This window comes from Scyliorhinus torazame, chromosome 4 (genome assembly GCF_047496885.1).
Source record: "Scyliorhinus torazame isolate Kashiwa2021f chromosome 4, sScyTor2.1, whole genome shotgun sequence".
NCBI classification, from domain to species: domain Eukaryota; kingdom Metazoa; phylum Chordata; class Chondrichthyes; order Carcharhiniformes; family Scyliorhinidae; genus Scyliorhinus; species Scyliorhinus torazame.
The window spans coordinates 356,343,294-356,368,856 of NC_092710.1; the positions used below are offsets into that span (position 1 = coordinate 356,343,294).

General features: G+C 60.6%; 1 protein-coding gene across 1 annotated transcript in view; it reads right to left on the reverse strand.

Annotated features, from left to right (window-relative positions):
• Positions 1-12,732: 12,732 nt before the first annotated feature.
• Positions 12,733-25,563, reverse strand: part of LOC140411514 (calpain-2 catalytic subunit-like) — a 244,484-nt gene continuing 231,653 nt past the window's right edge. The window contains exons 18-20 of the mRNA XM_072500600.1: positions 16,025-16,144; positions 13,248-13,306; positions 12,733-13,163 (exon numbers count right to left, since the gene is read on the reverse strand). Of these exons, the coding sequence (XP_072356701.1) occupies positions 13,140-13,163; positions 13,248-13,306; positions 16,025-16,144 (203 nt within the window). The 3' untranslated portion in view covers positions 12,733-13,139. The remainder of the gene's footprint in view (positions 13,164-13,247; positions 13,307-16,024; positions 16,145-25,563) is intronic.

Genomic DNA, 25,563 nt, shown 5'->3' on the forward strand with positions numbered 1-25,563 from the left:
GATTCTGGGCAGGCTGTGTGCTGCCACTGGGTAGGATTCTGGGCAGGCTTAGTGCTGCCACTGGGCAGGATTCTGGGCAGGCTTAGAGCTGCCACTGGGCAGGATTCTGGGCAGGCTGTGAGCTGTCACTGGGCTGGATTCTGGGCAGGCTTAGAGCTGCCACTGGGCAGGATTCTGGGCAGGCTTAGTGCTGCCACTGGGGCAGGATTCTGGGCAGGCTTAGAGCTGCGACTGGGCAGGATTCTGGGCAGGCTTAGAGCTGTCACTGGGCAGGCTTAGAGCTGCCACTGGGCAGGATTCTGGGCAGGCTTAGAGCTGTCACCGGGCAGGATTCTGGGCAGGCTTAGAGCTGCCTCTGGGCAGGATTCTGGGCAGGCTTAGAGCTGCCACTGGGCAGGATTCTGGGCAGGCTTAGAGCTGCCACTGGGGAGGATTCTGGGCAGGATGTGTGCTGCCACTGGGGCAGGGTTCTGGGCAGGCTTAGAGCTGCCACTGGGCAGGTTTCTGGGCAGGCTTAGAGCTGCCACTGGGCAGGATTCCGGGCAGGCTTAGTGCTGCCACTGGGGCAGGATTCTGGGCAGGCTTAAAGCTGTCACTGGGCAGGATTCTGGGCAGGCTTAGTGCTGCCACTCGGGAGGATTCTGGGCAGACTTAGAGCTGACACTGGGCAGGATTCTGGGCAGGCTTAGTGCTGCCACTGTGGTAGGATCCTGGGAGGCTTAGAGTTGCCACTGGGCAGGATTCTGGGCAGGCTTAGAGCTGCCACTGGGGCAGGATTCTGGGCAGGCTTAGTGCTGCCACTGGGGCAGGATTCTGGGCAGGCTTAGTGCTGCCACTAGGCAGGATTCTCGGCAGGCTTAGTGCTGCCTCTGGGCAGGCTTAGTGCTGCCACTGGGGCAGTATTCTGGGAGGCTTAGAGTTGCCACTGGGCAGGGTTAGAGCTGCCACTGGGGTAGGATTCTGGGCATGCTTAGTGCTGCCACTGGGCAGGATTCTGGGAGGCTTAGAGCTGCCACGGCATGATTCTGGGCAGGCTTAGAGCTGTCACTGGGGCAGAAGACTGGGCAGGCTTAGAGCTGTCACTGGGCAGGACTCTGGGCAGGCTTAGTGCTGCCACTGGGGCAGGATTCTGGGCAGGCTTAGAGCTGCCACTGGGCAGGATTCTGGGCAGGCTGTGAGCTGCCACTGGGCAGGATTATGGGCAGGCTGTGTGCTGCCACTGGGCAGGATTCTGGGCAGGCTTAGAGCTGCCACTGGGCAGGATTCTGGGCAGGCTGTGTGCTGCCACTGGGCAGGATTTTGGGCAGGCTTAGAGCTGCCACTGGGCAGGATTCTGGGCAGGCTTAGAGCTGCCACTGCGCAGGATTCTGGGCAGGCTGTGTGCTGCCACTGGGTAGGATTCTGGGCAGGCTGTGTGCTGCCACTGGGCAGGATTCTGGGCAGGCTTAGAGCTGCCACTAGGCAGGATTCTGGTCAGGCTTAGAGCTGCCACTGGGTAGGATTCTGGGCAGACTGTGTGCTGCCACTGGGCAGGATTCTGGGCAGGCTTAGAGCTGCCACTAGGCAGGATTCTGGGCAGGCTTAGTGCTGCCACTGGGCAGGATTCTGGGCAGGCTAAGAGCTGCCACTGGGCAGGATTCTGGGCAGGCTGTGTGCTGCCAGTGGGCAGGATTCTGGGCAGGCTTAGAGCTGCCAGTGGGCAGGATTCTGGGCAGGCTTAGAGCTGTCACTGGGGCAGGATTTTGGGCAGGCTTAGAGCTGCCACTGGGCAGGATCCTGGGCAGGCTTAGAGCTGTCACTGGGCAGGATTCTGGGCAGGCTGTGTGCTGCCACTGGGGCAGGATTCTGGGCAGGCTTAGAGCTGTCACTGGGACAGGATTCTGGGCAGGCTTAGAGCTGTCACTGGGCAGGATTCTGGGCAGGCTGTGTGCTGCCAGTGGGCAGGATTCTGGGCAGGCTTAGAGCTGCCAGTGGGCAGGATTCTGGGCAGGCTTAGAGCTGTCACTGGGGCAGGATTTTGGGCAGGCTTAGAGCTGTCACTGGGACAGGATTCTGGGCAGGCTTAGAGCTGTCACTGGGCAGGATTCTGGGCAGGCTGTGTGCTGCCACTGGGGCAGGATTCTGGGCAGGCTTAGAGCTGTCACTGGGACAGGATTCTGGGCAGGCTTAGAGCTGTCACTGGGCAGGATTTTGGGCAGGCTTAGAGCTGCCACTGGGGCAGGATTCTGGGCAGGCTTACAACTGCCACTGGGCAGGATTCTGGGCAGGCTTAGAGCTGACAATGGGCAGGATTCTGGGCAGGCTTAGAGCTGTCACTGGTCAGGATTCTGGGCAGGCTGTGCGCTGTCACTGGGCAGGATTCTGGGCAGGCTGTGTACTGCCTCTGGGCAGGTTTCTGGGCCGGCTTAGAGCTGCCACTGGGCAGGATTCTGGGCAGGCTGTGTGCTGCCACTGGGGCAGGATTCTGGGCAGGCTTAGAGCTGCCACTGGGCAGGATTCTGGGCAGGCTTAGAGCTGTCACTGGGCAGAATTCTGTGCAGGCTGTGTGCTGCCACTGGGGCAGGATTCTAGGCAGGCTTAGAGCTGTCACTGGGGCAGGATTCTGGGCAGGCTTAGTGCTGCCACTGGGCAGGATTCTGGCCAGGCTTAGAGCTGCCACTGGGCAGGCTTAGTGCTGCCACTGGGCAGGATTCTGGGCAGGCTGTGTGCTGCCACTGGGGCAGGATTCTGGGCAGGCTTCGAGCTGCCACTGGGCAGGATTCTGGGCAGGCTTAGTGCTGCCATTGGGCAGGATTCTGGGCGGGCTTAGAGCTGCCACTGGGCAGGATTCTGGGCAGGCTTAGTGCTGCCACTGGGCAGGATTCTTGGCAGGCTGTGTGCTGCCACTGGGGCAGGATTCTGGGCAGGCTTCGAGCTGCCACTGGGCAGGATTCTGGACAGGCTGTGTGCTGCCACTGGGCAGGATTCTGGGCAGGCTTCGAGCTGCCACTGGGCTGGATTCTGGGCAGGCTTACAACTGCCACTGGGCAGGATTCTGGGCAGGCTTAGAGCTGCCACTGGGCAGGCTTAGAGCTGTCACTGGGCAGGATTTTGGGCAGGCTTAGAGCTGCCACTGGGCAGGATTCTGGGCAGGCTTAGAGCTGCCACTGGGGCAGGATTCTGGGCAGGCTTAAAGCTGTCACTGGGCAGGATTTTGGGCAGGCTGTGTGCTGCCACTGGGGCAGGCTGTGTGCTGCCACTGGGCAGGAATCTGGGCAGGCTTAGAACTGCCACTGGGCAGGATTCTGGGCAGGCTTAGAGCTGACACTGGGCAGGATTCCGGGCAGGCTTACAACTGCCACTGGGCAGGATTCTGGGCAGGCTGTGTGCTGCCACTGGGCAGGATTCTGGGCAGGCTTAGAGCTGCCACTGGGCAGGATTCTGGGCAGGCTTAGAGCTGACACTGGGCAGGATTCTGTTCAGGCTGTGTGCTGCCACTGGGGCAGGATTCTGGGCAGGCTTAGAGCAGCCACTGGGCAGGATTCTTGGCAGGCTTTGTGCTGCCACTGGGCAGGATTCTGGGCAGGCTTTGAGCTGCCACTGGGCAGGATTCTGGGCAGGCTTAGTGCTGCCACTGGGCAGGATTCTGGGCAGGCTTAGAGCTGCCACTGGGCAGGATTCTGGGCAGGATTAGTGCTGCCACTGGGCAGGATTCTGGGCAGGCTGTGTGCTGCCACTGGGGCAGGATTCTGGGCAGGCTGTGTGCTGCCACTGGGCAGGATTCTGGGCAGGCTGTGTGCTGCCACTGGGCAGGATTCTGGGCAGGCTTCGAGCTGCCACTGGGCATGATTCTGGGCAGGCTTAGAGCTGCCACTGGGGCAGGATTCTGGGCAGACTTAAAGCTGTCACTGGGCAGGATTTTGGGCAGGCTTAGAGCTGACACTAGGCAGGATTCTGGGCAGGCTTAGAGCTGACACTGGGCAGGATTCTGGGCAGGCTTACAACTGCCACTGGGCAGGATTCTGGGCAGGCTGTGTGCTGCCAGTGGGCAGGATTCTGGGCAGGCTGTGTGCTGTCACTGGGCAGGATTCTGGGCAGGCTTAGAGCTGTCACTGGGCAGGATTCTGGGCAGGCTTAGAGCTGCCACTGGGCAGGATTCTGTGCAGGCTGTGTGCTGTCACTGGGCAGGATTCTGGGCAGGCTGTGTGCTGCCACTGGGGCAGGAGTCTGGGCAGGCTTAGAGCTGCCAGTGGGCAGGTTTCTGGGCAGGCTTAGTGCTGCCACTGGGCAGGATTCTGGGCTGGCTTAGAGCTGCCACTGGGCAGGATTCTGGGCAGGCTTAGAGCTGCCAGTGGGCAGGATTCTGGGCAGGCTTAGAGCTGCCACTGGGCAGGATTCTGGGCAGGCTTAGAGCTGTCACTGTGCAGGATTCTGGGCAGGCTTAGAGCTGCCACTGGGGCAGGATTCTGGGCAGGCTGTGTGCTGCCACTGGGCAGGATTCTGGGCAGGCATAGAGCTGACACTGTGGCAGGATTCTGGGCAGGCTTAGAGCTGCCACTGGGGCAGGATTCTGGGCAGGCTCAGAGCTGCCACTGGGACAGGATTCTGGGCAGGCTTAGAGCTGCCACTGGGCAGAATTCTGGGCAGGCTTAGAGCTGCCACTGGGGCAGGTTTCTGGGCCGGCTTAGAGCTGCCACTGGGCAGGATTCTGGGCAGGCTGTGTGCTGCCACTGGGGCAGGATTCTGGGCAGGCTTAGAGCTGCCACTGGGCAGGATTCTGGGCAGGCTGTGTGCTGCCACTGGGCAGGATTCTGGGCAGGCTGTGTGCTGTCACTGGGGCAGGATTCTGGGCAGGCTTAGTGCTGCCACTGGGCAGGATTCTGGGCAGGCTTAGAGCTGCCACTGGGCAGGATTCTGGGCAGGCTTAGTGCTGCCACTGGGCAGGATTCTGGGCAGGCTGTGTGCCGCCACTGGGCAGGATTCTGGGCAGGCTTAGTGCTGCCACTGGGCAGGATTCTGGGCAGGCTTAGAGCTGCCACTGGGCAGGATTCTGGGCAGGCTTAGTGCTGCCACTGGGCAGGATTCTTGGCAGGCTGTGTGCTGCCACTGGGGCAGGATTCTGGGCAGGCTTCGAGCTGCCACTGGGCAGGATTCTGGACAGGCTGTGTGCTGCCACTGGGCAGGATTCTGGGCAGGCTTCGAGCTGCCACTGGGCAGGATTCTGGGCAGGCTTACAACTGCCACTGGGCAGGATTCTGGGCAGGCTTAGAGCTGCCACTGGGCAGGCTTAGAGCTGTCACTGGGCAGGATTTTGGGCAGGCTTTGAGCTGCCACTGGGCAGGATTCTGGGCAGGCTTAGAGCTGCCACTGGGGCAGGATTCTGGGCCGGCTTAAAGCTGTCACTGGGCAGGATTTTGGGCAGGCTGTGTGCTGCCACTGGGGCAGGATTCTGGGCAGGCTTAGAGCTGCCACTGGCGCAGGATTCTGGGCAGGCTTACAACTGCCACTGGGCAGGATTCTGGGCAGGCTTAGAGCTGCCACTGGGCAGGATTCTGGGCAGGCTGTGTGCTGCCACTGGGCAGGATTCTGGGCAGGCTGTGTGCTGCCACTGGGCAGGATTCTGGGCAGGCTGTGTGCTGCCACTGGGCAGGATTCTGGGCAGGCTTAGAGCTGCCGCTGGGCAGGATTCTGTGCAGGCTGTGTGCTGTCACTGGGCAGGATTCTGGGCAGGCTTAGAGCAGCCACTGGGCAGGATTCTGGGCAGGCTTTGTGCTGCCACTGGGCAGGATTCTGGGCAGGCTGTGTGCTGCCACTGGGGCCGGATTCTGGGCAGGCTTTGAGCTGCCTCTGGGCAGCATTGTGGGCAGGCTTAGTGCTGCCACTGGGCAGGATTCTGGGCAGGCTTAGAGCTGCCACTGGGCAGGATTCTGGGCAGGCTTAGTGCTGCCACTGGGCAGGATTCTGGGCAGGCTGTGTGCTGCCACTGGGGCAGGATTCTGGGCAGGCTTCGAGCTGCCACTGGGCAGGATTCTGGGCAGGCTGTGTGCTGCCACTGGGGCAGGATTCTGGGCAGGCTTTGAGCTGCCTCTGGGCAGTATTCTGGGCAGGCTTAGTGCTGCCACTGGGCAGGCTTAGAGCTGCCACTGGGCAGGATTCTGGGCAGGCTTAGTGCTGCCACTGGGCAGGATTCTGGGCAGGCTGTGTGCTGCCATTGGGGCAGGATTCTGGGCAGGCTTCGAGCTGCCACTGGGCAGGATTCTGGGCAGGCTGTGTGCTGCCACTGGGCAGGATTCTGGGCAGGCTTCGAGCTGCCACTGGGCAGGATTCTGGGCAGGCTTAGAGCTGCCACTGGGGCAGGATTCTGGGAAGACTTAAAGCTGTCACTGGGCAGGATTTTGGGCAGACTTAGAGCTGACACTGGGCAGGATTCTGGGCAGGCTTAGAGCTGACACTGGGCAGGATTCTGGGCAGGCTTACAACTGCCACTGGGCAGGATTCTGGGCAGGCTGTCTGCTGCCAATGGGCAGGATTCTGGGCAGGCTGTGTGCTGTCACTGGGCAGGATTCTGGGCAGGCTTAGAGCTGCCACTGGGCAGGCTTAGAGCTGTCACTGGGCAGGATTCTGGGCAGGCTTAGAGCTGCCACTGGGCAGGTTTAGTGCTGCCGCTGGGGCAGGATTCTGGGCAGGCTTAGAGCTGTCACTGGGCAGGATTCTGGGCAGGCTTAGTGCTGCCACTGGGGCAGGATTCTGGGCAGGCTTAGTGCTGTCACTGGGGCAGGATTCTGGGCAGTCTGTGTGCTGCCACTGGGCAGGATTCTGGGCAGGCTTAGAGCTGCCACTGGGCAGGATTCTGGGCAGTCTGTGTGCTGCCACTGGGCAGGATTCTGGGCAGGCTTAGAGCTGCCACTGGGCAGGATTCTGGGCAGGTTGTGTGCTGCCACTGGGCAGGATTCTGGGCAGGCTTAGTGCTGCCACTGGGCAGGATTCTGGGCAGGCTGTGTGCTGCCACTGGGCAGGATTCTGGGCAGGCTTAGAGCTGCCGCTGGGCAGGATTCTGTGCAGGCTGTGTGCTGTCACTGGGCAGGATTCTGGGCAGGCTTAGAGCAGCCACTGGGCAGGATTCTGGGCAGGCTTTGTGCTGCCACTGGGCAGGATTCTGGGCAGGCTGTGTGCTGCCACTGGGGCAGGATTCTGGGCAGGCTTTGAGCTGCCTCTGGGCAGCATTCTGGGCAGGCTTAGTGCTGTCACTGGGCAGGATTCTGGGCAGGCTTAGAGCTGCCACTGGGCAGGATTCTGGGCAGGCTTAGTGCTGCCACTGGGCAGGATTCTGGGCAGGCTGTGTGCTGCCACTGGGGCAGGATTCTGGGCAGGCTTCGAGCTGCCACTGGGCAGGATTCTGGGCAGGCTGTGTGCTGCCTCTGGGCAGGATTCTGGGCAGGCTTCGAGCTGCCACTGGGCAGGATTCTGGGCAGGCTTAGAGCTGTCACTGGGGCAGGATTCTGGGCAGGCTTTGAGCTGCCCCTGGGCAGTATTCTGGGCAGGCTTAGTGCTGCCACTGGGCAGGATTCTGGGCAGGCTTAGAGCTGCCACTGGGCAGGATTCTGGGCAGGCTTAGTGCTGCCACTGGGCAGGATTCTGGGCAGGCTGTGTGCTGCCACTGGGGCAGGATTCTGGGCAGGCTTCGAGCTGCCACTGGGCAGGATTCTGGGCAGGCTGTGTGCTGCCACTGGGCAGGATTCTGGGCAGGCTTCGAGCTGCCACTGGGCAGGATTCTGGGCAGGCTTAGAGCTGCCACTGGGGCAGGATTCTGGGCAGACTTAAAGCTGTCACTGGGCAGGATTTTGGGCAGGCTTAGAGCTGACACTGGGCAGGATTCTGGGCAGGCTTAGAGCTGACACTGGGCAGGATTCTGGGCAGGCTTACAACTGCCACTGGGCAGGATTCTGGGCAGGCTGTCTGCTGCCAATGGGCAGGATTCTGGGCAGGCTGTGTGCTGTCACTGGGCAGGATTCTGGGCAGGCTTAGAGCTGCCACTGGGCAGGCTTAGAGCTGTCACTGGGCAGGATTCTGGGCAGGCTTAGAGCTGCCACTGGGCAGGTTTAGTGCTGCCGCTGGGGCAGGATTCTGGGCAGGCTTAGAGCTGTCACTGGGCAGGATTCTGGGCAGGCTTAGTGCTGCCACTGGGGCAGGATTCTGGGCAGGCTTAGAGCTGCCACTGGGCAGGTTTAGTGCTGCCACTGGGGCAGGATTCTGGGCAGGCTGTGAGCTGCCACTGGGCAGTATTCTGGGCCGGCTTAGTGCTGTCACTGGGCAGGATTCTGGGCAGTCTGTGTGCTGCCACTGGGCAGGATTCTGGGCAGGCTTAGAGCTGCCACTGGGCAGGATTCTGGGCAGTCTGTGTGCTGCCACTGGGCAGGATTCTGGGCAGGCTGTGTGCTGCCACTGGGCAGGATTCTGGGCAGGCTGTGTGCTGCCACTGGGGCAGGATTCTGGGCAGGCTTCGAGCTGCCACTGGGCAGGATTCTGGGCAGGCTGTGTGCTGCCACTGGGCAGGATTCTGGGCAGGCTTCGAGCTGCCACTGGGCAGGATTCTGGGCAGGCTTAGAGCTGCCACTGGGGCAGGATTCTGGGCAGACTTAAAGCTGTCACTGGGCAGGATTTTGGGCAGGCTTAGAGCTGACACTGGGCAGGATTCTGGGCAGGCTTAGAGCTGACACTGGGCAGGATTCTGGGCAGGCTTAGTGCTGCCACTGGGGCAGGATTCTGGGCAGGCTTAGAGCTGTCACTGGGCAGGATTCTGGGCAGGCTTAGTGCTGCCACTGGGGCAGGATTCTGGGCAGGCTTAGAGCTGCCACTGGGCAGGTTTAGTGCTGCCACTGGGGCAGGATTCTGGGCAGGCTGTGAGCTGCCACTGGGCAGTATTCTGGGCCGGCTTAGTGCTGTCACTGGGCAGGATTCTGGGCAGTCTGTGTGCTGCCACTGGGCAGGATTCTGGGAGGCTTACAACTGCCACTGGGCAGGATTCTGGGCAGGCTGTCTGCTGCCAATGGGCAGGATTCTGGGCAGGCTGTGTGCTGTCACTGGGCAGGATTCTGGGCAGGCTTAGAGCTGCCACTGGGCAGGCTTAGAGCTGTCACTGGGCAGGATTCTGGGCAGGCTTAGAGCTGCCACTGGGCAGGTTTAGTGCTGCCGCTGGGGCAGGATTCTGGGCAGGCTTAGAGCTGTCACTGGGCAGGATTCTGGGCAGGCTTAGTGCTGCCACTGGGGCAGGATTCTGGGCAGGCTGTGAGCTGCCACTGGGCAGTATTCTGGGCCGGCTTAGTGCTGTCACTGGGGCAGGATTCTGGGCAGTCTGTGTGCTGCCACTGGGCAGGATTCTGGGCAGGCTTAGAGCTGCCACTGGGCAGGATTCTGGGCAGGCTTAGTGCTGCCACTGGGGCAGGATTCTGGGCAGGCTTAGAGCTGTCACTGGGCAGGATTCTGGGCAGGCTTAGTGCTGCCACTGGGGCAGGATTCTGGGCAGGCTTAGAGCTGTCACTGGGCAGGATTCTGGGCAGGCTGTGTGCTGCCACTGGGCAGGATTCTGGGCAGGCTGTGTGCTGCCACTGGGGCAGGATTCTGGGCAGGCTTCGAGCTGCCACTGGGCAGGATTCTGGGCAGGCTGTGTGCTGCCACTGGGCAGGATTCTGGGCAGGCTTCGAGCTGCCACTGGGCAGGATTCTGGGCAGGCTTAGAGCTGCCACTGGGGCAGGATTCTGGGCAGACTTAAAGCTGTCACTGGGCAGGATTTTGGGCAGGCTTAGAGCTGACACTGGGCAGGATTCTGGGCAGGCTTAGAGCTGACACTGGGCAGGATTCTGTGCAGGCTTACAACTGCCACTGGGCAGGATTCTGGGCAGGCTGTCTGCTGCCAATGGGCAGGATTCTGGGCAGGCTGTGTGCTGTCACTGGGCAGGATTCTGGGCAGGCTTAGAGCTGCCACTGGGCAGGCTTAGAGCTGTCACTGGGCAGGATTCTGGGCAGGCTTAGAGCTGCCACTGGGCAGGTTTAGTGCTGCCGCTGGGGCAGGATTCTGGGCAGGCTTAGAGCTGTCACTGGGCAGGATTCTGGGCAGGCTTAGTGCTGCCACTGGGGCAGGATTCGGGGCAGGCTGTGAGCTGCCACTGGGCAGTATTCTGGGCCGGCTTAGTGCTGTCACTGGGGCAGGATTCTGGGCAGTCTGTGTGCTGCCACTGGGCAGGATTCTGGGCAGGCTTAGAGCTGCCACTGGGCAGGATTCTGGGCAGTCTGTGTGCTGCCACTGGGCAGGATTCTGGGCAGGCTTAGAGCTGCCACTGGGCAGGATTCTGGGCAGGCTGTGTGCTGCCACTGGGCAGGATTCTGGGCAGGCTTAGTGCTGCCACTGGGCAGGATTCTGGGCAGGCTGTGTGCTGCCACTGGGCAGGATTCTGGGCAGGCTTAGAGCTGCCGCTGGGCAGGATTCTGTGCAGGCTGTGTGCTGTCACTGGGCAGGATTCTGGGCAGGCTTAGAGCAGCCACTGGGCAGGATTCTGGGCAGGCTTTGTGCTGCCACTGGGCAGGATTCTGGGCAGGCTGTGTGCTGCCACTGGGGCAGGATTCTGGGCAGGCTTTGAGCTGCCTCTGGGCAGCATTCTGGGCAGGCTTAGTGCTGCCACTGGGCAGGATTCTGGGGAGGCTTAGAGCTGCCACTGGGCAGGATTCTGGGCAGGCTTAGTGCTGCCACTGGGCAGGATTCTGGGCAGGCTGTGTGCTGCCACTGGGGCAGGATTCTGGGCAGGCTTCGAGCTGCCACTGGGCAGGATTCTGGGCAGGCTGTGTGCTGCCACTGGGCAGGATTCTGGGCAGGCTTCGAGCTGCCACTGGGCAGGATTCTGGGCAGGCTGTGTGCTGCCACTGGGGCAGGATTCTGGGCAGGCTTTGAGCTGCCTCTGGGCAGTATTCTGGGCAGGCTTAGTGCTGCCACTGGGCAGGATTCTGGGCAGGCTTAGAGCTGCCACTGGGCAGGATTCTGGGCAGGCTTAGTGCTGCCACTGGGGCAGGATTCTGGGCAGGCTTCGAGCTGCCACTGGGCAGGATTCTGGGCAGGCTGTGTGCTGCCACTGGGCAGGATTCTGGGCAGGCTTCGAGCTGCCACTGGGCAGGATTCTGGGCAGGCTTAGAGCTGCCACTGGGGCAGGATTCTGGGCAGACTTAAAGCTGTCACTGGGCAGGATTTTGGGCAGGCTTAGAGCTGACACTGGGCAGGATTCTGGGCAGGCTTAGAGCTGACACTGGGCAGGATTCTGGGCAGGCTTACAACTGCCACTGGGCAGGATTCTGGGCAGGCTGTCTGCTGCCAATGGGCAGGATTCTGGGCAGGCTGTGTGCTGTCACTGGGCAGGATTCTGGGCAGGCTTAGAGCTGCCACTGGGCAGGCTTAGAGCTGTCACTGGGCAGGATTCTGGGCAGGCTTAGAGCTGCCACTGGGCAGGTTTAGTGCTGCCGCTGGGGCAGGATTCTGGGCAGGCTTAGAGCTGTCACTGGGCAGGATTCTGGGCAGGCTTAGTGCTGCCACTGGGGCAGGATTTTGGGCAGGCTTAGAGCTGCCACTGGGCAGGTTTAGTGCTGCCACTGGGGCAGGATTCTGGGCAGGCTGTGAGCTGCCACTGGGCAGTATTCTGGGCCGGCTTAGTGCTGTCACTGGGGCAGGATTCTGGGCAGTCTGTGTGCTGCCACTGGGCAGGATTCTGGGCAGGCTTAGAGCTGCCACTGGGCAGGATTCTGGGCAGTCTGTGTGCTGCCACTGGGCAGGATTCTGGGCAGGCTTAGAGCTGCCACTGGGCAGGATTCTGGGCAGTCTGTGTGCTGCCACTGGGCAGGATTCTGGGCAGGCTGTGTGCTGCCACTGGGCAGGATTCTGGGCAGGCTTAGTGCTGCCACTGGGCAGGATTCTGGGCAGGCTGTGTGCTGCCACTGGGCAGGATTCTGGGCAGGCTTAGTGCTGCCACTGGGCAGGATTCTGGGCAGGCTTAGTGCTGCCACTGGGCAGGATTCTGGGCAGGCTGTGAGCTGCCACTGGGCAGGATTCTGGGCAGGCTTCGAGCTGTCACTGGGGCAGGATTCTGGGCAGGCTTCGAGCTGTCACTGGGGCAGGATTCTGGGCAGGCTTAGTGCTGCCACTGGGCAGGATTCTGGGCAGGCTTAGTGCTGCCACTGGGCAGGATTCTGGGCAGGCTGTGAGCTGTCACTGCGGCAGGATTCGTGGACATGCATGACAGCAAAACTGGCGCCGAACCTGGGCCGATTCAGTGTCTGTGGCGGGACTCGCCCCGGCACCACGCAGAACACAACCGGCAGCAAACTCTGGTGATGTTGGAACACTTTCCGTAACCTCCCTCAGCAGCCACCGCGCCAGCCTCACGATCTTCTTCAAGTGAATCGCGCCGTCGGGGACTCTGCCCATTGGAGGCGGAGAGTCACGGAGGCCCCGGAGAATACCGGGACGGGCCCGCTAATGATATACAAACGGTGTTTACTGCGCACGGTGACAGAGAATTGCGATTTGGCCTCAAATCGGCGCCTGCCCCGATTTTGCCGTCGGAACCAGCTCTCCGCCCAATGCGTTTCCCAATTTCAGCGTCAGCTGACAGAGATTCCCACCCTCTGTGTTTTCTCCCTGTGCTGAAAGATTCTCAATCATGGAATGAATTCTGTGTCCCCGGACGGGGAATTCCCAATAATCGCACACAAGAGTTTTCAGCCACTTTTTATTTAATTAGAAATAGAGACAGGATTCCAGAACCCACGGAGAAAAGCCATGCTGAGGATTGTGCAGCAACAATCCCGTCAACGCCAGCCCCATATTGCATCTCTTCAACACAGGCCAAGGATCCAGGCAGCGTGTACTGACGGCCGGATCCAGGGACGAACACTGAAGGAGAGGCAAGCAGCCCGGGACAGGGGGAGGAGGGGGGGGGGGGGGGGGGGGGAGAGAGAGCACGAGATCCCAAAACACGCAGCCATCAATCGCTAGAGGTATGAAAATGTGTCCCTTGGACAGAACGGGGCCAACACCGATTCCAACCCCTCCCCTCAGGGTTCCTGCCAAACACCACAGATCCATCGCAGGCCCGCACACTCCATCCTGGCCAATGGGACCATTAGCCCATGGCGAGGGTCAGCCACTGTAACAGAGAGAGAGAGAGGTTAGTGTGGGGATGGGCTGAGAGCGAGCTCACAGTGAAGAGCCTCCCCGTTAACCCTCTCACCTGGTTCAGATCAAGCTGGATGAATCCATCTCCATCTTTGGGCAGAGCGTAGAACATCTCTGAAAGACACAGAGGATGTGTGAGGAACAATCTGACCTGCTTCAGTGGCCAGGGCCGTTTTCAAAGCTCGCTTCCGTTTGACACTTGCATACATTTGGGGCTGGTTTAGCACACTGGGCTAAATCGCTGGCTTTTAAAGCAGACCAAGGCAGGCCAGCAGCACGGTTCAATTCCCGTACCAGCCTCTCCGAACAGGCGCCGGAATGTGGCGACTAGGGGCTTTTCACAGTAACTTCATTTGAAGCCTACTTGTGACAATAAGCGATTTTCATTTCATTTTTCACATAGAGACGTAGAAGATAGGAGCAGGAGGAGGCCTTTCGGCCCTTCGAGCCCGCTCCGCCATTCATCACCATCATGGCTGATCATCCAACTCAATAGCCTAATCCTGCTTTCTCCCCATAGCCTTCGGTCCCATTCTCCCCAAGGGCTATATCCAGCCGCCTCTTGAATATATTCAATGTTTTAGCATCAACTACTTCCTGTGGTGATGAATTCCACAGGCTCACCACTCTTTGGGTGAAGAAATGTCTCCTTATCTCTGTCCCAAATGGTTTACCCTGAATCCTCACACTGTGACACCTGGTTCTGGACACACTCACCATCGGGAACATCCTTCCTGCATCGACCCTGTCCAGTCCCCCCCCCCACCATCGGGAACATCCTTCCTGCATCGACCCTGTCCAGTCCCCCCCCCACCATCGGGAACATCCTTCCTGCATCGACCCTGTCCAGTCCCCCCCCCACCATCGGGAACATCCTTCCTGCATCGACCCTGTCCAGTCCCCCCCCCCCACCATCGGGAACATCCTTCCTGCATCGACCCTGTCCAGTCCCCCCCCACCATCGGGAACATCCTTCCTGCATCGACCCTGTCCAGTCCCCCCCCCACCATCGGGAACATCCTTCCTGCATCGACCCTGCCCAGTCCTGTTAGAATTTTATAGTCTCTATGAGATCCCCCCTCATTCTTCTGAACTCCAGCGCGAACAATGAAATGAAATGAAAATCGCTTATTGTCACAAGTCGGCTTCAATGAAGTTACTGTGAAAAGCCCCTAGTCGCCACATTCCGGCACCTGTTCGGGGAGGCTGGCCACCTCCGGAAGCACTCTGGGATGCAGATTCTCAGGCCCCGGGGATTTATCCACCTTCAATCCCATCAGTTTTCCCAGCACCATTTCTCTACTAATGTTGTCTCCCTCAGTTCTTCTCCTCTCACTGAACCTTTCATTCTCCAGCATTTCTGGGATCTGATCTGTGTCCTCTTTTGTGAAGACAGAACCAAAGTATGTATTTAATTGCTCAGCCATTTCTTTGTCCCTCATTATGCATTGCCCTGTTTCTGTCCCAACCTAGTCAATCTCTCCTCATACGTCAGTCCCGCCATCCCTGGAATCAGTCTGGTAAACCTTCGCTGCACTCCCTCGAGAGCATCCTTCCTCAGAGGAGACCAAAACTGCCCACAATACTCCCGGTGTGGCCTCACCAAGACCCTGTATAATTGCAGCAACACATCCCTGCTCCTGTACTCGAAACCTCTCGCAATGAAGGCCAACATACCATTAGCCTTCTTTACCGCCTGCTGCACCTGCAGCTTACCTTCAGCGACTGGTGCACAAGGACACCCAGGTCCCGCTGCACACTCTCCTGAATCTGCCTTCCTGTTTTTGCTTCCAAAGTGAATAACCTCACACTTATCCAAATTGCATCTGCCATTGATTTGCCCACTCGCTCAACCTGTCCAGATCTTGCTGTCGGATCCCTACATCCTCGTCACAATTCACCCTCTCACCTAATTTGGTATCATCTGCAAACTTTGTGATGTTACATTTTGTTCCCTCATCCAAATCATTAATATATATTGTGAATAGCTGGGGTCCCAACACCAATCCCTGTGGTACCCCACTGGTTACTGCCTGCCAATTTGAAAAGGACCCATTAATCCCGACTTTTTATCCTCTCTGTCAACCAATTTTCTATCCACCGCAATACATTTCACCCAATCCCACGCGCTTTAATCTTGCACAATAATCTCTTATGCGGAACTTTGTCAAACGCCTTCCGAAAGTCCACATATACCACATCGACTGGCTCCCCCTTGTCGACTGTACTGGTTACATCTTCAAAGAATTCCAACAGATTTGTCAAGCATGATTTCCCTTCATAAATCCATGCTGACTCTGACTGATCCTGCCACTGCTTTCTAAATGTTCCGCTATAAAGTCCTTGATGATGGGTTCAAGCATTTTCCCCACTACCGATGTTAGGCTGACTGGTCTGTAATTCTCTGCTTTCTCTCTACCTCCCTTTTTCAATATCGGAGTGACGTGAGCTACTCTCCAATCTGCAGGGACAGTTCCAGAGTCTATAGAATCCCGGAAGATGACCACCAATACATCCACTATTCCCAGAGCCACCTCCGGAAGCACTCTGGGATGCAGATTCTCAGGCCCTAGGGATTTATCTACCTTCAATCCCATCAGTTTTCCCAGCACCATTTCTCTACTAATGTTGTCTCCCTCAGTTCTTCTCCTCTCACTGAACCTTTCATTCTCCAGCATTTCTGGGATCTGATTTGTCTCCTCTTTTGTGAAGACAGAACCAAAGTATGTATTCGATTGCTCAGCCATTTCTTTGTCCCTCATTATGCATTGCCCTGTTTCTGTCTGTCGGGGGCCTACATTTCTCTTTACCAATCTCTTTCTCTTCACTTACTGAAGATGGCCTCCAGGCGGATGAGGCAGGAAACAAAGTTGTCAAAATCCAGGATGAGATTATCCATGTCGGAATACCGGGCCACAATGATCTGGGATAACTGGTTATTCAGCTGAAAACCTGGAGAGACAGAGACACAAACTGAAATGTCGACCGCGAGCAGCCCTGACCTCTCGCTCAGGGAGCTGAATGGCCTCCGGTTTTATCACAGAAATCTCCGACACGGAGGGAGGCCCTTCGGCCCTAACCTGTCCATGCCAACCAAAAAGCCCATCTGAGCTAACCCCCATTTGCCTGCATTCGGCCCATATCCCTCTCAACCTTTCCCATCCATGTATCTGTCCCAATGCCTTTTCAATGTTGTCAATGTCCCTGCCTCACCCACTCCCTCCGGCAGCTCATTCCACACACGTCCCACCCTCTGGGGTGCTCCTCAGGTTCCCAGTAATTCTTTCCCCTCTGAACTGAACTCTAATTCTCCTTTCCCCAACCCTGAGAAAAAGACTGAGTGCATCACCCCGATCCATGCCTCTCGCGATCTTATCCACCTCTATAATATCACCCCTCAGTCTCCTACACTCCAAACCTCCCAGCCTATCCACTCTCTCCCTGTAACTCAGTCCCTTGAGTCCTGGAAACATCCTTGTAAATCTCTCCTGCACTCTCTCCAGTTTAATAACATCTTTCCTGTAGCAAGGCGACCGAAACTGACCACAATACTCCGGGTGCGGCCTCACCAACGCCCTGTACAACTGCAACATAACCTCCCAACTTCTAAACTCAATGCCCTGACTGATGAAGGCCAGCTTGCCAAAAGCCTTCTTCGCTGCCCTGTCTACCTGTGACTCCACCTTTAGAGAACCGTGCACCTGAACTCCAAAGTCCCTCTGTTCCACGATACTCCCTGACGTCCGACTATTCACCGTGACAGTCGTACCTCGATTTGACTTGCCAAAATGCAACACCTCACACTTACCTGTATTGAACTCCGTTTGCCACTTCTCGGCCCACTTCCCCAGCTGATCATGATCCTGCTGCAATTTTTGATCTTCTTCCTCACTGTCTACAATACCACCTGTTTTAGTGTCATCTGCAAACTTACTGACCATGCCTTGTACATTCTCATCCAAATCGTCGATATGGATAACAAACAGCAGTGGGCCCAGCACTGAGCCCTGAGGCCCACCACGAGTCACAGGCCTCCAGTCCGGCGAGCATCCTTCACCCTCTGCTCCCGACCATTCTATACCCAATTTGCCAGCTCTCCCTGGATTCCATGTGATGGAACCTTCCAGAGCAGCCTTCCATGTGGAACTTTATCAAAGGCCTTACTGATAAAGACTTGGAGATAGCTTTAACACGTATAAAACTAGTAACAATTCTCCAACTTGGATTCGACTCTCCTGTTAATCCTGCTATAGCTACTCAGACTAACTAATCAGTCTGCTACAATCCACGTGCCGGGTGTGATGTGTTTCAATCAACCCTGTGTCTGTACTCACTGAGTGGCCCCACTGGAAAGAGAGAGAGCCTGTGTGCCCTGTCCTTTTATATGGGTAGCCCCCTTGTGGTAGTGCCACCTCTGGGTGTCTTGACTGCCCATTGGTCGTGTCCTATCTTACTGACCTATTGGTTGAGTGTCTGTGTGTCATGATGCCTCTGGTGCTCCCTCTAGTGTTTATTTAGTCTAAGTGTATTTACATTAACCCCTTGTGTATTTACAGTGGTACACATCACCACGACAGGCAGGAGCCCGGCAGGCAGGGAGCTGGATAGACACGACAGGCAGGAGCACGGCAGGCAGGGAGCTGGATAGACACGACAGGCAGGGGCACGGCAGGCAGGGAGCTGGATAGACACGACAGGCAGGGGCACGGCAGGCAGGGAGCTGGATCGACACGACAGGCAGGGGCACGGCAGGCAGGGAGCTGGATAGACACGACAGGCAGGGGCACGGCAGGCAGGGAGCTGGATAGACACGACAGGCAGGGGCACGGCAGGGAGCTGGATAGACACGACAGGCAGGAGCACGGCAGGCAGGGAGCTGGATAGACACGACAGGCAGGGGCACGGCAGGGAGCTGGATAGACACGACAGGCAGGAGCACGGCAGGCAGGGAGCTGGATAGACACGGCAGGCAGGAGCACGGCAGGCAGGGAGCTGGATAGACACAACAGGCAGGAGCACGGCAGGCAGGGAGCTGAATAGACTCGACAGGCAGGAGCACGGCAGGCAGGGAGCTGGATAGACACGACAGGCAGGGGCACGGCAGGCAGGGAGCTGGATAGACACGACAGGCAGGGCCACGGCAGGCAGGGAGCTGGATAGACACGACAGGCAGGGGCACGGCAGGGAGCTGGATAGACACAACAGGCAGGAGCACGGCAGGCAGGGAGCTGGATAGACACGACAGGCAGGGGCACGGCAGGGAGCTGGATAGACACGACAGGCAGGGGCACGGCAGGCAGGGAGCTGGATAGACACGACAGGCAGGAGCACGGCAGGCAGGGAGCTGGATAGACACGACAGGCAGGAGCACGGCAGGGAGCTGGATAGACACGACAGGCAGGGGCACGGCAGGCAGGGAGCTGGATAGACACGACAGGCAGGGGCACGGCAGGGAGCTGGATAGACACGACAGGCAGGGGCACGGCAGGGAGCTGGATAGACACGACAGGCAGGGGCACGGCAGGCAGGGAGCTGGATAGACACGACAGGCAGGGGCACGGCAGGGAGCTGGATAGACACAACAGGCAGGGGCACGGCAGGGAGCTGGATAGACACGACAGGCAGCGGCACGGCAGGCAGGGAGCTGGATAGACACGACAGGCAGGGGCACGGCAGGGAGCTGGATAGACACAACAGGCAGGGGCACGGCAGGGAGCTGGATAGACACGGCAGGCAGGGGCACGGCAGGCAGGGAGCTGGATAGACACGACAGGCAGGAGCACGGCAGGGAGCTGGATAGACACAACAGGCAGGAGCACGGCAGGGAGCTGGATAGACACGACAGGCAGGGGCACGGCAGGCAGGGAGCTGGATAGACACGACAGGCAGGAGCACGGCAGGGAGCTGGATAGACACGACAGGCACGAGCACGGCAGGCAGGGAGCTGGATAGACACAACAGGCAGGAGCACGGCAGGCAGGGAGCTGGATAGACACAACAGGCAGGAGCACGGCAGGGAGCTGGATAGACACGACAGGCAGGGGCACGGCAGGCAGGGAGCTGGATAGACACAACAGGCAGGAGCACGGCAGGGAGCTGGATAGACACAACAGGCAGGAGGAACGGCAGGCAGGGAGCTGGATAGACACGACAGGCAGGAGCACGGCAGGGAGCTGGATAGACACAACAGGCAGGGGTACGGCAGGCAGGGAGCTGGATAGACACGACAGGCAGGGGCACGGCAGGCAGGGAGCTGGATAGACACGACAGGCAGGGGCACGGCAGGCAGGGAGCTGGATAGACACAACAGGCAGGGGCACGGCAGGCAGGGAGCTGGATAGACACGACAGGCAGGAGCACGGCAGGCAGGGAGCTGGATAGACACGACAGGCAGGAGCACGGCAGGCAGGGAGCTGGATAGACACGGCAGGCAGGGGCACGGCAGGGAGCTGGATAGACACGACAGGCAGGGGCACGGCAGGCAGGGAGCTGGATAGACAGGGCAGGCAGGGGCACGGCAGGCAGGGAGCTGGATAGACACGGCAGGCAGGGGCACGACAGGGAGCTGGATAGACACGACAGGCAGGAGCACGGCAGGGAGCTGGATAGACACGACAGGCAGGGGCACGGCAGGCAGGGAGCTGGATAGAAACGACAGGCAGGAGCACGGCAGGCAGGGAGCTGGATAGACACGACAGGCAGGGGCACGGCAGGCAGGGAGCTGGATAGACACGACAGGCAGGGGCACGGCAGGCAGGGAGCTGGATAGACACGACAGGCAGGGGCACGAGCTGGATAGACACGACAGGCAGGGGCACGGCAGGCAGGGAGCTGGATAGACACGGCAGGCAGGGAGCTGGGTAGACACGGCAGGCAGGGGCACGGCAGGCAGGGAGCTGGATAGACACAACAGGCAGGAGCACGGCAGGCAGGGAGCTGGATAGACACAACAGGCAGGGGCACGGCAGGCAGGGAGCTGGATAGACACAACAGGCAGGAGCACGGCAGGCAGGGGCACGGCAGGGAGCTGGATAGACACGACAGGCAGGAGCACGGCAGGCAGGGAGCTGGATAGACACAACAGGCAGGAGCACGGCAGGGAGCTGGATAGACACAACAGGCAGGGGCACGGCAGGCAGGGGAACGGCAGGGAGCTGGATAGACACGACAGGCAGGGGCACGGCAGGCAGGGAGCTGGATAGACACGACAGGCAGGGGCACGGCAGGCAGGGGCACGGCAGGGAGCTGGATAGACACGACAGGCAGGGGCACGGCAGGCAGGGAGCTGGATAGACACAACAGGCAGTAGCACAGCAGGCAGGGGCACGGCAGGGAGCTGGATAGACACGACAGGCAGGGGCACGGCAGGCAGGGAGCTGGATAGACACAACAGGCAGGGGCACGGCAGGGAGGGAGCTGGGTAGACACGACAGGCAGGAGCACGGCAGGGAGCTGGATAGACACGACAGGCAGGGGCACGGCAGGCAGGGAGCTGGATAGACACAACAGGCAGGAGCACGGCAGGCAGGGAGCTGGATAGACACGACAGGCAGGGGCACGGCAGGCAGGGAACTGGATAGACACGACAGGCAGGAGCACGGCAGGCAGGGAGCTGGATAGACACGACAGGCAGGGGCACGGCAGGCAGGGAGCTGGATAGACACGACAGGCAGGAGCACGGCAGGGAGCTGGATAGACACAACAGGCAGGAGCACGGCAGGGAGCTGGATAGACACGACAGGCAGGGGCACGGCAGGCAGGGAGCTGGATAGACACGACAGGCAGGAGCACGGCAGGCAGGGAGCTGGATAGACACGGCAGGCAGGGGCACGGCAGGCAGGGAGCTGGATAGACACGGCAGGCAGGAGCACGGCAGGGAGCTGGATAGACACGGCAGGCAGGGGCACGGCAGGCAGGGAGCTGGATAGACACGACAGGCAGGAGCACGGCAGGCAGGGAGCTGGATAGACACGACAGGCAGGGGCACGGCAGGCAGGGAGCTGGATAGACACGACAGGCAGGCGCACGGCAGGGAGCTGGATAGACACGACAGGCAGGAGCACGGCACGGCAGGGAGCTGGATAGACTCGACAGGCAGGAGCACGGCAGGCAGGGAGCTGGATAGACACGACAGGCAGGGGCACGGCAGGGAGCTGGATAGACACGATAGGCAGGGGCACGGCAGGCAGGGAGCTGGATAGACACGACAGGCAGGGGCACGGCAGGCAGGGAGCTGGATAGACACGACAGGCAGGGGCACGGCAGGCAGGGAGCTGGATAGCCACAACAGGCAGGAGCACGGCAGGCAGGGAGCTGGATAGACACAACAGGCAGGGGCACGGCAGGGAGCTGGATAGACACGACAGGCAGGGGCACGGCAGGCAGGGAGCTGGATAGACACGACAGGCAGGGGCACGGCAGGCAGGGAGCTGGATAGACACGACAGGCAGGAGCACGGCAGGCAGGGAGCTGGATAGACACAACAGGCAGGAGCACGGCAGGCAGGGAGCTGGATAGACACGACAGGCAGGAGCCCGGCAGGCAGGGAGCTGGATAGACACAACAGGCAGGGGCACGGCAGGCAGGGAGCTGGATATACACGACAGGCAGGGGCACGGCAGGGAGCTGGATAGACACAACAGGCAGGAGCACGGCAGGCAGGGAGCTGGATAGACACGACAGGCAGGGGCACGGCAGGCAGGGAGCTGGATAGACACGACAGGCAGGAGCACGGCAGGCAGGAGCACGGCAGGGAGCTGGATAGACACGACAGGCAGGAGCACGGCAGGCAGGGAGCTGGATAGACACGACAGGCAGGGGCACGGCAGGCAGGGAGCTGGATAGACACGACAGGCAGGGGCACGGCAGGGAGCTGGATAGACACAACAGGCAGGAGCACGGCAGGCAGGGAGCTGGATAGACACGACAGGCAGGGGCACGGCAGGCAGGGAGCTGGATAGACACGACAGGCAGGGGCACGGCAGGCAGGGAGCTGGATAGACACGACAGGCAGGAGCACGGCAGGCAGGGAGCTGGATAGACACAACAGGCAGGGGCACGGCAGGCAGGGAGCTGGATAGATACGACAGGCAGGAGCACGGCAGGCAGGGAGCTGGATAGACACAACAGGCAGGAGCACGGCAGGGAGCTGGATAGACTCGACAGGCAGGAGCACGGCAGGCAGGGAGCTGGATAGACACGACAGGCAGGGGCACGGCAGGCAGGGAGCTGGATAGACACGACAGGCAGGGGCACGGCAGGCAGGGAGCTGGATAGACACGACAGGCAGGAGCACGGCAGGCAGGGAGCTGGATAGACACAGCAGGCAGGGGCACGGCACGGCAGGGAGCTGGATAGACACGACAGGCAGGAGCACGGCAGGCAGGGAGCTGGATAGACACGACAGGCAGGGGCACGGCAGGCAGGGAGCTGGATAGACACGACAGGCAGGAGCACGGCAGGCAGGGAGCTGGATAGACACGACAGGCAGGGGCACGGCAGGCAGGGAGCTGGATAGACACGACAGGCAGGGGCACGGCAGGCAGGGAGCTGGATAGACACGACAGGCAGGAGCACGGCAGGCAGGGAGCTGGATAGACACGACAGGCAGGAGCACGGCAGGCAGGGAGCTGGATAGACACGACAGGCAGGGGCATGGCAGGGAGCTGGATAGACACGACAGGCAGGAGCACGGCAGGCAGGGAGCTGGATAGACACGACAGGCAGGAGCACGGCAGGCAGGGAGCTGAATAGACACAACAGGCAGGAGCACGGCAGGCAGGGAGATGGATAGACACGACAGGCAGGGAGCTGGATAGACACAACAGGCAGGGGCACGGCAGGGAGTTGAATAGACACAACAGGCAGGAGCACGGCAGGCAGGGAGCTGGATAGACACGACAGGCAGGAGCACGGCAGGCAGGGAGCTGGATAGACACGACAGGCAGGGGCACGGCAGGCAGGGAGCTGGATAGACACGACAGGCAGGAGCACGGCAGGGAGCTGGATAGACACAACAGGCAGGGGCACGGCAGGCAGGGAGCTGGATAGACACGACAGGCAGGGGCACGGCAGGGAGCTGGATAGACACGACAGGCAGGGGCACGGCAGGCAGGGAGCTGGATAGACACGGCAGGCAGGGGCACGGCAGGCAGGGAGCTGGATAGACACGACAGGCAGGAGCACGGCAGGCAGGGAGCTGGATAGACACGACAGGCAGGGGCACGGCAGGGAGCTGGATAGACACGACAGGCAGGAGCACGGCAGGGAGCTGGATAGACACGACAGGCAGGAGCACGGCAGGCAGGGAGCTGGATAGACACGACAGGCAGGGGCACGGCAGGCAGGGAGCTGGATAGACACGACAGGCAGGGGCACGGCAGGCAGGGAGCTGGATAGACACGACAGGCAGGAGCACGGCAGGCAGGGAGCTGGATAGACACGACAGGCAGGAGCACGGCAGGCAGGGAGCTGGGTAGACATGACAGGCAGGAGCACGGCAGGCAGGGAGCTGGGTAGACACGACAGGCAGGGGCACGGCAGGCAGGGAGCTGGATAGACACGGCAGGCAGGGGCACGGCAGGCAGGGAGCTGGATACACGACAGGCAGGGGCACGGCAGGCAGGGAGCTGGATAGACATGACAGGCAGGAGCACGGCAGGCAGGGAGCTGGATAGACACGACAGGGAGGGGCACGGCAGGCAGGGAGCTGGATAGACACGACAGGCAGGGGCACGGCAGGCAGGGAGCTGGATAGACACGACAGGCAGGGGCACGGCACGCAGGGAGCTGGATAGACACGACAGGCAGGGGCACGGCAGGCAGGGAGCTGGATAGACACGACAGGCAGGGGCACGGCAGGGAGCTGGATAGACACAGCAGGCAGGGGCACGGCAGGCAGGGAGTTGGATAGACACAACAGGCAGGAGCACGGCAGGGAGCTGGATAGACACGACAGGCAGGGGCACGGCAGGCAGGGAGCTGGATAGACACGACAGGCAGGGGCACGGCAGGGAGCTGGATAGACACAACAGGCAGGGGCACGGCACGCAGGGAGCTGGATAGACACGACAGGCAGGGGCACGGCAGGCAGGGGCACGGCAGGCAGGGAGCTGGATAGACTCAACAGGCAGGAGCCCGGCAGGCAGGGAGCTGGATAGACACGACAGGCAGGGGCACGGCAGGCAGGGAGCTGGATAGACACGACAGGCAGGAGCACGGCAGGCAGGGAGCTGGATAGACACGACAGGCAGGAGCACGGCAGGCAGGGAGCTGGATAGACTCGACAGGCAGGGGCACGGCAGGGAGCTGGATAGACACAACAGGCAGGGGCACGGCACGCAGGGAGCTGGATAGACACGACAAGCAGGGGCACGGCAGGCAGGGGCACGGCAGGCAGGGGCACGGCAGGCAGGGAGCTGGATAGACACAACAGGCAGGAGCCCGGCAGGCAGGGAGCTGGATAGACACGACAGGCAGGGGCACGGCAGGGAGCTGGATAGACACAGCAGGCAGGAGCACGGCAGGCAGGGAGCTGGATAGACACAACAGGCAGGGGCACGGCAGGGAGCTGGATAGACACGACAGGCAGGAGCACGGCAGGCAGGGAGCTGGATAGACACGACAGGCAGGGGCACGGCAGGGAGCTGGATAGACACGACAGGCAGGAGCACGGCAGGCAGGGAGCTGGATAGACACGGCAGGCAGGAGCACGGCAGGGAGCTGGATAGACACGACAGGCAGGAGCCCGGCAGGCAGGGAGCTGGATAGACACGGCAGGCAGGAGCACGGCAGGGAGCTGGATAGACACGACAGGCAGGGGCACGGCAGGCAGGGAGCTGGATAGACACGACAGGCAGGGGCACGGCAGGCAGGGAGCTGGATAGACACAGCAGGCAGGAGCACGGCAGGCAGGGAGCTGGATAGACACGACAGGCAGGGGCACGGCAGGGAGCTGGATAGACACGACAGGCAGGAGCACGGCAGGCAGGGAGCTGGATAGACACAACAGGCAGGAGCACGGCAGGCAGGGAGCTGGATAGACACAACAGGCAGGGGCACGGCAGGGAGCTGGATAGACACGACAGGCAGGAGCACGGCAGGCAGGGAGCTGGATAGACACAACAGGCAGGAGCACGGCAGGCAGGGAGCTGGATTGACACGACAGGCAGGAGCCCGGCAGGCAGGGAGCTGGATAGACACGACAGGCAGGAGCCCGGCAGGCAGGGAGCTGGATACACACAACAGGCAGGGGCACGGCAGGCAGGGAGCTGGATAGACACGACAGGCAGGAGCACGGCAGGCAGGGAGCTGGATAGACACAACAGGCAGGGGCACGGCAGGCAGGGAGCTGGATAGACACGACAGGCAGG